At 42.0% G+C, this 16,939-nt stretch overlaps 1 protein-coding gene across 1 annotated transcript in view; it reads right to left on the bottom strand.

Annotated features, from left to right (window-relative positions):
• Window positions 1–830: 830 nt before the first annotated feature.
• The window catches only part of LOC138948532 (collagen alpha-1(XI) chain-like), a 106,224-nt gene continuing 90,115 nt past the window's right edge, over window positions 831–16,939 (bottom strand). Inside the window, exons 31-42 of the mRNA XM_070320084.1 lie at window positions 16,242–16,295; window positions 15,492–15,545; window positions 14,638–14,691; window positions 14,025–14,078; window positions 12,567–12,656; window positions 11,889–11,942; window positions 10,411–10,464; window positions 9,438–9,491; window positions 8,064–8,117; window positions 2,403–2,456; window positions 1,583–1,636; window positions 831–1,203 (exon numbers count right to left, since the gene is read on the bottom strand). Of these exons, the coding sequence (XP_070176185.1) occupies window positions 1,066–1,203; window positions 1,583–1,636; window positions 2,403–2,456; window positions 8,064–8,117; window positions 9,438–9,491; window positions 10,411–10,464; window positions 11,889–11,942; window positions 12,567–12,656; window positions 14,025–14,078; window positions 14,638–14,691; window positions 15,492–15,545; window positions 16,242–16,295 (768 nt within the window). The 3' untranslated portion in view covers window positions 831–1,065. The remainder of the gene's footprint in view (window positions 1,204–1,582; window positions 1,637–2,402; window positions 2,457–8,063; window positions 8,118–9,437; window positions 9,492–10,410; window positions 10,465–11,888; window positions 11,943–12,566; window positions 12,657–14,024; window positions 14,079–14,637; window positions 14,692–15,491; window positions 15,546–16,241; window positions 16,296–16,939) is intronic.

Genomic DNA, 16,939 nt, shown 5'->3' with positions numbered 1-16,939 from the left:
AAAAAATACAGTTATAGCAGTTATGTACAAAAAATAAGCAGCATATGCTCTTTTCGCCAAAGTAAAGTCCTTTTTTCTTCTGTTTCTTATATGTGTCACAGCACACCGCAAGCTTTTAGGCGAATAGCAAGTGAGTGGTATATATATATCATCAATTTTATAGTAGGTAACGGTGTAAATTACTTGCCATGTTCATGTCCATTATACGTTTTCCATATTCCATATGTGTCATTTAATTGTGTGTTGCTTGATGCCATGTATGTATGTGTGTGTGTGTGTACATGACTTTAAATAAGCATGGATGTGTGCACTCGATTGTGTGTGTGAACCATGTATATATTTTCTGTTGTCAGTTACATATGTTATACTATGCGTTTGAATCATTAAGTATTTTACACGTCATACTTTTTTTCGTATCTTCACGATGGCTTTTACCCGTTTAAATTTTAATGCTTCCAACTTTCAAAGCGCTGCACGGCTGGGAAGAGATGCGCACTTTTATCACTGTTGTTCATGTAGACGTAATCATGGATTCATGCAAACGCCATACCTGCTGTATTTTATTTTGTTTGTTTGTATAGTCGCGTGCGGTCGCGCAGTCTTTTGGTCAGTTCCGATTACCTCCCATTGATGCGAAAACCTATATGACTGTTTTTTGTTATTTTTCTCTCTGTTAATTCACCAGTGGCTATGTAACATGTGTTACAGAATTGCACCGGTGTAAGGGTTAACATTTTATTTTTCACCAAGAGAATATAATTCATTATATGCGGGATAATGTGCGGGGGGGGGGGGGGAGGGGTGCAAACAACATTTTCACAAGCACATAACCAACAAATGACATCGCATGCGCAGCACACAAAGTGCGTAGCACGGGTACCACTAGTAACTTTTTATTACATTTGTCAAAAAAAAAAAAAAAACAGTGCAGAAAACGCAATGAAAGCGAAAGCGCTCGAGTCGCACACCTATTTCCCTGTCAAGTAGGTTTAATTTGTACACATTAGAAAAAAAAGTTTAAAAAAAAAAAAGTGATTGCCTACCTTCCTACCCTATTTTTTTTGGCTATGTTACCTTAACCACACCTAATTTTTTTTTGGCCTTATCTTTTTTCGCCACAATCATAGAAACCAAACCAAAATCACTCACAGGAGGTCCAGGGATTCCTTGTAGGCCAAGGGGGCCTTGTGGACCGGGTGGGCCCTGGAAGTAAGAACAAAATCGTATCAATTACTAAAATCCAATCAACATGTATGAATTTTTCCAACATCCCTATCATGAAAGTTTTATTATTCAACTGTGAACATAAAAATGGACCAAGAAATACATTTCTATCTTTAATTTTTTTTTTTTAATGGACCAACTCATACATTTTTTCTTAAAAAGTTCAAAATTAAAAAAAAATATCCAATCAGGTCAAACAAAGAAATGCAAGAGAAACAAACACAATTGTTTTCCTTCACAATGCTGAAACTCAGCATTATTTTCTGATAAAAACTGAAACAAACAGGAATGAGAAACAAACATTTGTTTTTCCTCTGCAATATTCACAGATCACCAAATTCAGTGATGAACAACTTACCTGAGCTCCAAAATCACCCTTCTGTCCGAGCTCACCGGGTGAACCACGGTCGCCCTGTCAATAAAAACAAAACAAACATAATAAACAAACCAAAACTTAGCAAGAGAACACTGCAATGCTTGGTGTAGTAGTACATGTAACGTAGATCTGTACCATGTACTAATCCCTTGTCAATAAACTTGGTACCACTGCGCTACCATGGCTCCATAGTGTAAGATTACCTCCCTTCGTCCCTGAACTTGAGTACCACTGTGCTACCATGTCTCCAAATTGTACGATTACCTCCCTTCGTCAGTAAAATAGAATATCACTGTGCTACCAGGGCTCCATGTTTTACCATTACCCCCCTTTGTTCCTACAACTTGGATACCACCGAGCTATCAAGGTTTGAAATGCTAATGTTTGCAGACTCTGTAACTTTAACTTATAGTCTCAACCATATTATCAGTATTTTGGGCCAAGAAAACAAACTCAATGTTTCAGATTCTCCAACGAACCCTAATTTTTCCTCCCTACCTTAGAACTTTTATTGATCTTTCCAGAAAAAAAATAGTAAAATGACAAAACTCAGGCCTGAAAGTGGCAAGTATTTTACTCGCCATGGCGAGTAGAAACATGTAAATGGTGAGTAGAAATATTAATCTACTCGCCAAATGCACGTAAAGTTTCTGAAACAAATGGTTGGGTTGGCGAGTAAAATTTGCTCTCTGGCTAGGAAATTATGAGTAAGTAAGTAAGGCCAGTGCCTCATTTTGTGGAGTTTCAGCGCCGAAATTTGGTGTTTATTGGGCCTTTTTTCTTTGACCACTAATTGACTGACCTTGTCCCCATCCATCCCAGGAGGTCCAACGGGTCCCGTGGGTCCTCTGTAGCCCTGAAAGGCAGGAATCAAGATATGAATCAGCGTGCACATACATTCTGGTAGTTGTCACATCCACCACAACACATAGTTCTGACCATAGTATATCTCTGTCATCTCCTCAAGACACATTAATTGACACTCACAAGCACACTCTTTCTTTCTCTGTCTCAAATTCACATTCTTATTATACAGTTCTGAGACATCCTGCTTGCCGCCGTGCGCGCAGAGAAAATGTTTTCCTCTTTATCTTCACTGCGCTGGCTGCAAAACCCCTCACGATGAGGTGTTTTCAGACAGGCCAGGCACTGGTTTTCCCGGAGGTGTATACACTTTTTCAGATTCTCAAATACATCTGCACATTCTCTCAAACAGAGGTATGCACACACCTTCACCTCTCTCTCTCTTATAAACACTCTTTGTCTTCCTCTCACACACAGACATACATTATGTCAAACATCTGTCTCTAGCAAAGTCATCCACACTCTCTCTCTTGCTCTCTGTGAAACTTCTTCTTCGTTCATGGGCTGAAACTCCCACGTTCACCCATGTTTAAAATTGTACGAGTGGATTTTGACATGTGTGTCCCTTTTTACCCCACCATTTAGGCAGCATACGCCGATTTCGGGGCCTCTGTGAAACATTTTTCATGTTTCTCTCAAACACAGAGACGTGCAAACACTCTTTCTCTCTCTTTCACTCTCTCAGACATTCTCTCTTTCACTCTCTCTCAGACATTCTCTGTCTCTCTCTTTCACTCTCTCTCAGACATTCTCTGTCTCTCTCTTTCACTCTCTCTCAGACATTCTCTGTCTCTCTCTTTCACTCTCTCTCAGACATTCTCTGTGTCTCTCTTTCACTCTCTCTCAGACATTCTCTGTCTCTCTCTTTCACTCTCTCTCAGACATTCTCTGTCTCTCTTTCACTCTCTCTCAGACATCCTCTGTCTCTCTCTCTTTCACTCTCTCTCAGACATCCTCTGTCTCTCTCTCTTTCACTCTCTCTCAGACATCCTCTGTCTCTCTCTTTCACTCTCTATCAGACTTTCTCTGTCTCTCTCTTTCACTCTCTCTCAGACATTCTCTGTCTCTCTCTTTCACTCTCTTTCAGACATTCTCTATCTCTCTCTTTCACTCTCTTTCAGACATTCTCTGTCTCTCTCTTTCCCTCTCTCTCAGACATCCTCTGTCTCTCTCTTTCACTCTCTCTCAGACATTCTCTGTGTCTCTCTTTCACTCTCTCTCAGACATTCTCTGTGTCTCTCTTTCACTCTCTCTCAGACATTCTCTGTCTCTCTTTCACTCTCTCTCAGACATTCTCTGTCTCTCTCTTTCACTCTCTCTCAGACATTCTCTGTCTCTCTCTTTCACTCTCTCAGACATTCTCTGTCTCTCTTTCACTCTCTCTCAGACATTCTCTCTTTCACTCTCTCTCAGACATCCTCTGTGTCTCTCTTTCACTCTCTCAGACATTCTCTGTCTCTCTTTCACTCTCTCTCAGACATTCTCTGTCTCTCTCTTTCACTCTCTCTCAGACATTCTCTGTCTCTCTCTTTCACTCTCTCTCAGACATTCTCTGTCTCTCTCTTTCACTCTCTCTCAGACATTCTCTGTGTCTCTCTTTCACTCTCTCTCAGACATTCTCTGTCTCTCTCTTTCACTCTCTCTCAGACATTCTCTGTCTCTCTTTCACTCTCTCTCAGACATCCTCTGTCTCTCTCTCTTTCACTCTCTCTCAGACATCCTCTGTCTCTCTCTCTTTCACTCTCTCTCAGACATCCTCTGTCTCTCTCTTTCACTCTCTCTCAGACATTCTCTGTGTCTCTCTTTCACTCTCTCTCAGACATTCTCTGTCTCTCTCTTTCACTCTCTTTCAGACATTCTCTGTCTCTCTCTTTCACTCTCTCTCAGACATCCTCTGTCTCTCTCTTTCCCTCTCTCTCAGACATTCTCTGTGTCTCTCTTTCACTCTCTCTCAGACATCCTCTGTCTCTCTCTCTTTCACTCTCTCAGACATCCTCTGTCTCTCTCTCTTTCACTCTCTCTCAGACATCCTCTGTCTCTCTCTTTCCCTCTCTCTCAGACATCCTCTGTCTCTCTCTTTCACTCTCTCTCAGACATTCTCTGTCTCTCTCTTTCACTCTCTCTCAGACATTCTCTGTCTCTCTCTTTCACTCTCTCTCAGACATTCTCTGTCTCTCTTTCACTCTTTCAGACATTCTCTGTCTCTCTCTTTCACTCTCTCTCAGACATTCTCTGTGTCTCTCTTTCACTCTCTCTCAGACATTCTCTGTGTCTCTCTTTCACTCTCTCTCAGACATTCTCTGTGTCTCTCTTTCACTCTCTCTCAGACATTCTCTGTCTCTCTCTTTCACTCTCTCAGACATTCTCTTTCTCTCTTTCACTCTCTCTCAGACATTCTCTCTTTCACTCTCTCTCAGACATTCTCTGTCTCTCTCTTTCACTCTCTCAGACATTCTCTGTCTCTCTTTCACTCTCTCTCAGACATTCTCTCTTTCCCTCTCTCTCAGACATTCTCTGTCTCTCTCTTTCACTCTCTCTCAGACATTCTCTGTCTCTCTCTTTCACTCTCTCTCAGACATTCTCTGTGTCTCTCTTTCACTCTCTCTCAGACATTCTCTGTCTCTCTCTTTCACTCTCTCTCAGACATTCTCTGTCTCTCTTTCACTCTCTCTCAGACATCCTCTGTCTCTCTCTCTTTCACTCTCTCTCAGACATCCTCTGTCTCTCTCTCTTTCACTCTCTCTCAGACATACTCTGTCTCTCTCTTTCACTCTCTCTCAGACTTTCTCTGTCTCTCTCTTTCACTCTCTCTCAGACATTCTCTGTCTCTCTCTTTCACTCTCTTTCAGACATTCTCTATCTCTCTCTTTCACTCTCTTTCAGACATTCTCTGTCTCTCTCTTTCCCTCTCTCTCAGACATCCTCTGTCTCTCTCTTTCACTCTCTCTCAGACATTCTCTGTGTCTCTCTTTCACTCTCTCTCAGACATTCTCTGTGTCTCTCTTTCACTCTCTCTCAGACATTCTCTGTCTCTCTTTCACTCTCTCTCAGACATTCTCTGTCTCTCTCTTTCACTCTCTCTCAGACATTCTCTGTCTCTCTCTTTCACTCTCTCAGACATTCTCTGTCTCTCTTTCACTCTCTCTCAGACATTCTCTCTTTCACTCTCTCTCAGACATCCTCTGTGTCTCTCTTTCACTCTCTCAGACATTCTCTGTCTCTCTTTCACTCTCTCTCAGACATTCTCTGTCTCTCTCTTTCACTCTCTCTCAGACATTCTCTGTCTCTCTCTTTCACTCTCTCTCAGACATTCTCTGTCTCTCTCTTTCACTCTCTCTCAGACATTCTCTGTGTCTCTCTTTCACTCTCTCTCAGACATTCTCTGTCTCTCTCTTTCACTCTCTCTCAGACATTCTCTGTCTCTCTTTCACTCTCTCTCAGACATCCTCTGTCTCTCTCTCTTTCACTCTCTCTCAGACATCCTCTGTCTCTCTCTCTTTCACTCTCTCTCAGACATCCTCTGTCTCTCTCTTTCACTCTCTCTCAGACATCCTCTGTCTCTCTCTTTCACTCTCTCTCAGACATTCTCTGTCTCTCTCTTTCACTCTCTTTCAGACATTCTCTGTCTCTCTCTTTCACTCTCTCTCAGACATCCTCTGTCTCTCTCTTTCCCTCTCTCTCAGACATTCTCTGTGTCTCTCTTTCACTCTATCTCAGACATCCTCTGTCTCTCTCTCTTTCACTCTCTCTCAGACATCCTCTGTCTCTCTCTCTTTCACTCTCTCTCAGACATCCTCTGTCTCTCTCTTTCCCTCTCTCTCAGACATCCTCTGTCTCTCTCTTTCACTCTCTCTCAGACATTCTCTGTCTCTCTCTTTCACTCTCTCTCAGACATTCTCTGTCTCTCTCTTTCACTCTCTCTCAGACATTCTCTGTCTCTCTTTCACTCTTTCAGACATTCTCTGTCTCTCTCTTTCACTCTCTCTCAGACATTCTCTGTGTCTCTCTTTCACTCTCTCTCAGACATTCTCTGTGTCTCTCTTTCACTCTCTCTCAGACATTCTCTGTGTCTCTCTTTCACTCTCTCTCAGACATTCTCTGTCTCTCTCTTTCACTCTCTCAGACATTCTCTTTCTCTCTTTCACTCTCTCTCAGACATTCTCTCTTTCACTCTCTCTCAGACATTCTCTGTCTCTCTCTTTCACTCTCTCAGACATTCTCTGTCTCTCTTTCACTCTCTCTCAGACATTCTATCTTTCCCTCTCTCTCAGACATTCTCTGTCTCTCTCTTTCACTCTCTCTCAGACATTCTCTGTCTCTCTCTTTCACTCTCTCTCAGACATTCTCTGTGTCTCTCTTTCACTCTCTCTCAGACATTCTCTGTCTCTCTCTTTCACTCTCTCTCAGACATTCTCTGTCTCTCTCTTTCACTCTCTCTCAGACATTCTCTGTCTCTCTCTCTTTCACTCTCCCTCAGACATTCTCTGTCTCTCTCTTTCACTCTCTCTCAGACATCCTCTGTCTCTCTTTCACTCTCTCTCAGACATTCTCTGTGTCTCTCTTTCACTCTCTCTCAGACATCCTCTGTCTCTCTCTCTTTCACTCTCTCTCAGACATTCTCTGTGTCTCTCTTTCACTCTCTCTCAGACATTCTCTGTGTCTCTCTTTCACTCTCTCTCAGACATTCTCTGTCTCTCTCTCTTTCACTCTCTCTCAGACATTCTCTGTGTCTCTCTTTCACTCTCTCTCAGACATCCTCTGTGTCTCTCTTTCACTCTCTCAGACATTCTCTGTCTCTCTCTTTCACTCTCTCTCAGACATTCTCTGTCTCTCTCTTTCACTCTCTCTCAGACATTCTCTGTCTCTCTCTTTCACTCTCTCTCAGACATTCTCTGTCTCTCTCTTTCACTCTCTCTCAGACATTCTCTGTCTCTCTCTTTCACTCTCTCTCAGACATTCTCTGTCTCTCTCTTTCACTCTCTCTCAGACATTCTCTGTGTCTCTCTTTCACTCTCTCTCAGACATTCTCTGTCTCTCTCTCTTTCACTCTCTCTCAGACATTCTCTGTCTCTCTCTCTTTCACTCTCTCTCAGACATTCTCTGTCTCTCTCTTTCACTCTCTCTCAGACATTCTCTGTCTCTCTCTTTCACTCTCTCTCAGACATTCTCTGTCTCTCTTTCACTCTCTCTCAGACATTCTCTGTCTCTCTCTCTTTCACTCTCTCTCAGACATTCTCTGTCTCTCTCTTTCACTCTCTCTCAGACATTCTCTGTCTCTCTCTTTCACTCTCTCTCAGACATTCTCTGTCTCTCTCTTTCACTCTCCCTCAGACATTCTCTGTGTCTCTCTCTTTCACTCTCTCTCAGACATCCTCTGTGTCTCTCTTTCACTCTCTCTCAGACATTCTCTGTCTCTCTTTCACTCTCTCTCAGACATTCTCTGTCTCTCTTTCACTCTCTCTCAGACATTCTCTGTCTCTCTCTTTCACTCTCTCTCAGACATTCTCTGTGTCTCTCTTTCACTCTCTCTCAGACATTCTCTGTCTCTCTCTCTTTCACTCTCTCTCAGACATCCTCTGTGTCTCTGACACCAGCTCACCCTGGGTCCAGGTCCTCCCTCAACACCTTGCTGTCCTGATGGTCCCTCAGGCCCCTGCAATATCACATGACATTCTGTAATATCACATCATATTACATAATACAGTGGAACCCCTTTTACAAATGTTTATGTGTAAAAAAGAAAATGCCTCTGGGTTGACAGAGAATATCTCTAAAAGTATTTCATAAGTAATTTTCATGCTGCTGCATACAAATCATAAGTTATCAATAAGTTCAATAGGTTATCAGCTGCATCCAAGATACGAGTCGCTTTTTGACAAGAGTAGACAGGAGGCAATAAGATCTAATGTATTAATTGAGCATTAAGTTTACATTCTTTGAGCCATGTGACCTCAGAATCTAAATAAAACTCATATTGAGGCGGTTTGCCGACACTACAAAAGAGGAACACTGACTGTCTCGATCTGAATAAAATGTCATATGTTGCTCAAAAATACAAATAACATATACAGGGCTAACACCAAACAAAGTAAAAAACCTGAAAGGCCAGGGTCCACGGTGAGTTTTTTTTTGATTTTTTTATCCGCTGGGATAGTGGCCCTCCCCCGCTTCGCTTTTGCAGGGCCGCCACTGCTACTCTCAGCGCTACGTAGTGGCCACGCTTGAGACCCAGGCCCTCCAAATCCTGGGGAGTCACATTACTCAGCACATTGAGGGTGTTCAACTCCTCATCCTGGAGAACTTTAACCACCATTAAAGGCAGATCTGTCGCCCACGCTCCAAATTCGAAGTCCATATTGCAGTAAGAAATAGTTGGCATATGCCCGCTGCGCCGCGCTGGTAAGGACTGACCACAATGTGTTGCTCTCCCGTTCTTATAGACCCCCGCTGATGCATCACACGTGCAAGCCCCCCGGCAACATGGACATTGCGGCTGGGCTCTTCTCCTTGACTTTCACAAGTCCTCCTCTCCCCTCTCTTTCTAATTACGGGCCTAAGTGTTGATATCCTGCTTTACTACCCTCTCTTCCCTACCTGCCAACACTGATCCCTTTAGGCCTACCTCAAGTATCTAACATCCTCCTCCTCCACCCGCGGCTAATCTGTCTCGTTTAAATAGAGTTTATCTGACGCTGTCCACTCTATCTAAACTCACACTTAATCTTGAAGAGGCAAAGAACAGCCTCTAATATATGTTAATAAACTATAAAGTAATACACAGTTTGCCTCCATCAACCATCGAAACTAAAAAAACACAATTTTTTTCAAGTTTTACTTTGAAACAACAGATTTTCCGGTTTTAAAAGTTAAAAAAAAAACGGATTTCTGTAGAGAACCGGAAAGGTGTTAGCCCTGCATATAGTGTTCTTGAATGATGAAGGACAGAGTGGAGAGGAAAATGTTGATAACTCACAGTGTCTCCCTTCGGTCCGGAAGGTCCCACGCCTCCTCGCGCTCCAGGGGAGCCCTGTCAACACACAGGTAAAATGCTGTCAATATGTTCAGATATGCCGTGAAAATGTACTGATAATATGCCCTCAATATGTATATATATGCCCTGAATATGCACTGCATTGTTGTTCCCTGACTCAGAGGAGAATACGTCAACCTGGATTGAAAATACTTATTGATCCAAACATTCTGGATACACACCAATTTTTCTGTCAGAATTCAACCAGCAAGAAGTCATAACAATGCGTCAGATCTAAAAAAAAATAATGCGTCAGTGACTGAAGACCGAGGCCTGAGAACAACACTGATAAATGTACACACAATATGCCCTGAATATGTACAGAAAATATGCACTGAATATGTAACAGATAATATGCACTGAATATGTACAGATAATATGCCCTGAATATGTACAGATAATATGCCCTGAATATGGATGTTATGTAGCAGATTGTCGGATAATGTTTGCTGATGAAAAGATGTTGAAAATTAACTGAGGCAGAATCATTCAGCAACTACATACAGAAAGTGTGTTGGTGAAAAGATGTGTGTGAACATTGTTTATGATGGTTGTATCAGTACAGACACAGACAGAGATAAGGACAAAGAAACACAAACACAAGTGCATGCACACATGCAAAAACACACACTCACACACCAAACAATGAATACAGAAAGAAAAGGTGTTTTCCTTTTATCAATTCAATGAATTTCCAACAAACATTCAGCTGAAATATTTTCGCTTATTTTTTATGTGTAATGTAAATGTTGAATGTATGGCTATTTGTAAAGTGCGCAGAGTCCATAATTTTATTGTAGAATAGCGCTATATAAGAACTTTTTATCATTATGATGATTATCATTACTGCATGTATCGTCATTATAACTAAAGTGCATCATCTCACCTGCAGTCATTCGTTCCATGTCAAACTTACCTGTCTACCTGCTGGCCCAGAGGGACCTGTCTCACCAATGCTGCCCTTGTCTCCCTGTCAAAACACAGGTAAAGCAACGCTGAGAACTAACCCACAAACACAATGTTCTTCTTGCTCAGGTATACAACTTGTTCATTTGACTTTCCATCAAGAAATCATGAACATGAATATTCAATTTATCAAAACAAAAATAAAAATCAACACCAACCAGTGTAGTTAAGTTCTTTATCACTTTTTTGTCAGACAGTCACTGATCCAGACCTGTTTTACCCCTTGGTGAATTGAGTAGTCTGGGGCTCCAACATGAGTAGTTTGGTAACTTAATGAGTAGTTTGGGTAACTTAATGAGTAGTTTTCAACTTTGCGTGAAGAAATAAAATCAACTGCTTGCATGCATACTTGTAAATGAAACAAATGCCTCAAGAAATTGCATCGAACTTGCTTCTGCAGGACGTCACTAAAGTCGGATATCATAGTTCTCATGGTATTTTGGCAAGAACACTTGAGAACCCCCTTTCTTCTTTTTCTTCGGCAACGCATTCTCATGATCAGTGTCTCCATCTTCTAGTACTTCAAGATCTTTGTCTGTTTCATGCTCTTTCGAGTCTCTGGTTCGCTTCGAAGAAGACATGATCGCGGCAATATATCATTTAACTGCTGACACAGATTTCAAGGCTTCTTTGTGTTGGTCCGAGTGCATCCCAAAACACATAAAAATATGATAAAACCAGAACCCTCCTTTTCTACACTTTAGTACTTTGCATCATTTCGCTCTGGGATTTTGACCCGCCCCAAAATATCTTCATAAACATCATCACAGATCTTCCTTGGTTCATAGCTAGCTTTTCCTTCAGCTCGCTGCCACCAGAAACACTTGATTAAATTGGTAGAATTTCAGCACACATAAAATACGTTAAGTTGTAGATTGTTGGATAATCTTTGCTGATGAAAAGATCTCAAAAATTGATTGAGACAGAATCCTTCAACAAAAATCCACGCAGCCATAGCCACGTGTAACAATGGACTTCACAGTTTATCCAGGTCACAACATAATTATAAGCTTTTGCTTGAGTTCATGTGCTTAATTTTAATTCCCATTGGACCCTCGTGCAGGAGAAGCTGTTTGGCGACCTGCAGTGGTCCTAAAGAAGACGGCGGCACAGGAGGAGATGTCTGGAAGGAGCGAACGAGAAGAAGAAGATTCCCATTGCTAATGTATTATGATTTACTTGAATCAAATCTTGTTTAAACTTCACAGAAGAAATACTGTTGAATGGTAAAACAATATCTAGTGGTCAGCGAGCTGTAAATACTTCTTCTGCTTCTTCTGCTTCTTTGTTCAAGGGCTGAAACTTCCACGTTCACTCATGTTTTTGCACGAGTGGGTTTTTACGTGTATGACCGTTTTTACCCCGCCATTCAGGCAGCCATATGCCGCTTTCGGGGGAGCTTTAATTAGAAAAAGAAACGTAACTCACCGATGGGCCAGGAGGGCCGCCGGGACCGGCATTACCTCTGGGTCCTTCTTTTCCCTGTCAACATAAACATACACATGTAACCAACACTCCAATCGCCGTCAAAACACAGGTAAAGCAATGCTGAGAACTAACCCACAAACACAATGTTCTTCTTGCTCAGGGATACGTTGTTCATCTCGACATCTGACTTTCCATCAAGAAACCATGAACATGAATATTCAATTTATCAAAACAAAAATAAAACAGAACAGTAACCAGTTTAGGCAATTACTTGATCAAATGTTATTAAATAAATAGCCCTATAATATTGCTATGCCAACCCTAAGAGCACACCAGGAGACAAAATAAGCTAGACGCCATTTATACAAACAGCTCTCTACAACTGACAGGTGTGAGCTGTCTACTGACACATAGGGAATCAAGAGCTACAATATACAGCTAATGCTCAAGGCTGGAAGACAACTCTGTCATTGCAGAGCAGCTGATGTGAAAGGGTACTACTGACACAGACACAGACACACAGACAGACAAACAAACACACACACACACATGCAAACATGATCTACACACACAGAGACACACACACACACAGACGCACACAAACACACACACACAGACGCACACAAACACCCACCCCCACACAAACACACACAGACACACACACACACACAAACTCACAGGAGCGCCGGGGAATCCTCGTCCTCCAGGGAAGCCGCCAAGACCAGGCGGGCCGGGGGGGCCGGGGTTGCCTTGGGGACCGCTTGAACCCTGAAATAGGCAGCAACATTCTGTAAATACGCAGCAATTGCACATTCTGTAACTTCACAAACGTCACTGTGATTCTTGTTTGTCATCACGTAATAAACATAATCAAACGAGGCAAAGCGCTTTAATGAGATCTGATAAACAAAGGGACGTAAGCGCTCTAAATATTATAGGACATGGGCGAGAAGGGTGAGCGAGAGGTATGTGGAACCAACCCGAGAGAATAACAAGTGACTACCATCCTCATCATTTAAATTACATAACAAGAAGAGCAAACGCTCGATCGAGTCACTTTCGCAGTTCTGAATATTATATGAGGCATCAGATGGACAGGAAGAAATTGCTATTCACAACACAATACAGATGTAAATAATTTGATGTAAAGAATAATCCTATAAAGTTTGAATCAAATCCGATGAATAGTTTCAGAGATATGATATTTCAATTTTTTTCCTTCAAGACATACCTGTGACCTTGAAAAAGGTCAAAGGTCACCAAAGCAGACGTCAAAGTGTAGAGGTCACTGGGAGTCACGTTCACATAAAATTTGAGCCCGGTCACTTTTATAGTTTCCGAGAAAAGCCCAACGTTAAGTTGTGTGTTGCCGAACAGAAAAGGCTAGTTATCTCCCTTGTTTTTCTGATAACGTTCGTAAAAGGCTACAGATGTAAATACTTTGATGTAAAGAATAATCCTACAAAGTTTCAATCACATCCGATGAACTTTGTCAAAGATATAAAATGTCTAATTTTTCCTTTGACGCTGACCTGTGACCTTGAAAAAGGTCAAAGGTCAACGAAACCATCGTTAAAGTGTAGAGTCATTGGAGGTCACGACTAAACAAAATATGAGCCCGATCGCTTTGATAGTTTCCGAGAAAAGTCCAACGTTAAGGTGGTGTCTACGGACGGCCCGTCCGGCCGGACGGCCGGCTGGCCGGCCGGACAGCCAGCCGGCCGGACAGACTAACACTGACCGATTACATAGAGTCACATTTTCTCAAGTGACTCAAAAACTGTGAGCCTTAAAGTGTGTGACGTAAACCCGTTTGTTTATGGGTCAGCTGTGTAATGCATAGTAAACACCAATATGATCAAGATAATGGGTGTTTTTGTCTTTGACCATGTGATATCAAAGTGTGATCAACAACTGCAGCAAACTTTTAGTAAAAAAGAACACACTGACTTCAGAATTGAATTTATAAGTTTTCACTCTCTCTCTCTCTCTCTCTCTCTCTCTCTCTCTCTCTCTCTCTCTCTCTCTCCCTCCCTCCCTCCCCTCCCCTCCCCTCCCCCCCCCCCCCCCCTCCCTCTCTCTCTCTCTCTCTCTCTCTCTCTCTCTCTCTCGGTCTCTCTGCCAAGTAGTCCTCACCCTCTCTCCTGGTTTTCCAGACTGACCGGACACGCCCATGTCTCCTGGTGCACCCTGTCAACACAAAACACAGGTAAATATCACATCCACAATATTACATATACCATCCACCTGTGATGAAAGAAAATCTTTGAGAGTGACCCTACATTGCACTGGGCTTTCATGCAAGGTACAGTTTGTTAAAGATACTGTGGTACCTGTGATGAAAGGACGCCCTTGGGACCAACCCAACTTGTCCCTACACTACAGGTGGCCTTTCATGACAGGTAGATTTGAGTCAGGTTTATAGACAAAAAGGATACCGGAAGGTGTCCTCCAATAGAAGGTGTTCTCTTGTAGAAGAGGCCTCACAATGTAGGTACCACTGTAATAGACAAAGGGACAACAGAAAGTGTCCTTGTGTGAGAGATGTCCCCTCATCGGAGGGGCCTCACATCATAGGTGCCACTAGCCAACGAGAAGAAGATAGGTGCCACTGAAGGTGCAATGGTGTTTATTTCGAGAGTACACCTGCAGGATCATAAATCATAAATATCCTGTATTTGAGATATCCTCTTAGAAAAGTCTCATTTTGTAAATGCAATGATACATGAACAAAGTGAATTATGCTCACAGGATTTCCTGGTGGACCTCTCTCTCCATCCTGACCCAGGTCTCCAGGTATTCCCTGCAAAACAGTGCACATTATAATCCATACACGTCACACACACACACACACACACACACCACACACACACACACACACACACACACACACACACACACACACACACACACACACACACAAACGATTGGTTGGTTGGTTATTGTTTTCTTATCATCCCTACAATCTATATGGTTATCTGGGACCGATGTAATTAAGTTTGTTTCCTTCCTCAGTTTACATGGCAAATCACCGTAAAAATGTAGGTTTTAAAAAGCACATTTGTTTCTTCAAATCTTGATTTTGAGAGCATTAAGTATGAATAGTTGACTTGCAGCATCAGCATCATTAGCATCAATGTTATCTTCAACTAACATTGTCATCTCATTAATATTGCACTTTACATATGCAAAACAGCAAATGAGATCGATGCCGTGTGGGTTCTCAAGGCAAGAAACAACAACAAACACACAAACAAACACATACGCAACTATGCCAAACTTTTTAACACTCACACATTCCTTGATAACCAACATACAACACCCATCCCATCCCAATACCAATATACAAACACACATGCAAGTACGCCAAACCTTCTAACACTTACACCAAAACAGTAGACACGTACATTCCTTGATAACCAACATGCAACCCACACCCCATCCCAATGCCAATATATACAAACACACATGCAAGTACGCCAAACCTTCTAACACTTACACCAAAACAGTAGACACGTACATTCCTTGATAACCAACATAGAACACCCCCCACCCTCCCCCCATGAATCCTCCACACTTCCCTCAGGAATATGTATAACTTACAGGTGGTCCCATGACTCCAACAGGTCCTGGTTGCCCGGGGCTACCTGGATGACCCTGCGACACAAGACATTGAGTCAGATGAAAAATTTCTTGTTACACAGAATGCATGATCACAATTTTAATCAACAAGATATATGCAGGCAAATCATGCTACATACAGTAGTAAAACCCGATTCTCCAAAGAAAAAAATATAAAGCTGCAAATCTGAACGTGGTTCAATAATGACCACGACAACAACACCAGCTATTTGTAATTGATTTTCAAACACATCCATAATAGCCTGGTTATAACAGTCTCTTCCTCCTCTCCACTCTTCCCCACCCCCCCCCCACCCCCCCCCCCCCACACACACACATTAAATTTTATACTTAGCCTTTGCTGGATCTTATTATATTCAAATAATATAACACCGTTTCAAGAAACCATGTAGCTATCATTCAGACTTTTCAGTCTGAACCCCGTACAAATTCTTCCTTTTTCTCAAATCATTTCTGCTTATCTGCAACTCAGCATCTTTGCTCATTTCCTTTGAAAGCAGACTTTTAAGACTCCTATTTAAGACTCCTATTTAAGACTCCCTCCTTTTTAAAACCCTTTCACAGATTTCCAGTTTATATATTTATATACCTCTTTAAATTTACCCTATTTTTTAAGACTCTTCTTCTAAGACCTGATTTGTGTCCTTTATGGACGTCTTAAAAGGGGGGTTTCACCGTACACTAAGAAGGTGAAGGAGTTTTGTTACTTACAGGCTCGCCTCTGTCTCCAGACTGTCCCACCTGTCCGTCTTTACCAGGAACTCCCTGCAACAGGAGAGAAACAACGTAATCAGCAGGAGAAAAACAACGTAATCAGCAGGAGAAAAACAACGTAATCAGCAGGAGAAAAACAACGTAATCAGCAGGAGAAAAACAACGTGATCAGCAGGAGAAAAACAACGTGATCAGCAGGAGAAAAACAACGTAATCAGCAGGAGAAAAACAACGTGATCAGCAGGAGAAAAACAACGTGATCAGCAGGAGAAAAACAACGTGATCAGCAGGAGAAAAACAACGTAATCAGCAGGAGAAAAACAACGTAATCAGCAGGAGAAAAACAACGTAATCAGCAGGAGAAAAACAACGTAATCAGCAGGAGAAAAACAACGTGATCAGCAGGAGAAAAACAACGTGATCAGCAGGAGAAAAACAACGTGATCAGCAGGAGAAAAACAACGTAATCAGCAGGAGAAAAACAACGTGATCAGCAGGAGAAAAACAACGTGATCAGCAGGAGAAAAACAACGTGATCAGCAGGAGAAAAACAACGTGATCAGCAGGAGAAAAACAACGTGATCAGCAGGAGAAAAACAACGTGATCAGCAGGAGAAAAACAACGTGATCAGCAGGAGAAAAACAACGTGATCAGCAGGAGAAAAACAACGTGATCAGCAGGAGAAAAACAACGT

This window comes from Littorina saxatilis, linkage group LG15, assembly GCF_037325665.1.
Source record: "Littorina saxatilis isolate snail1 linkage group LG15, US_GU_Lsax_2.0, whole genome shotgun sequence".
Classification (NCBI taxonomy): domain Eukaryota; kingdom Metazoa; phylum Mollusca; class Gastropoda; order Littorinimorpha; family Littorinidae; genus Littorina; species Littorina saxatilis.
The sequence above is the reverse complement of the archived record's forward strand: the minus strand, read 5'-3'. Positions and strand labels throughout refer to the sequence as shown.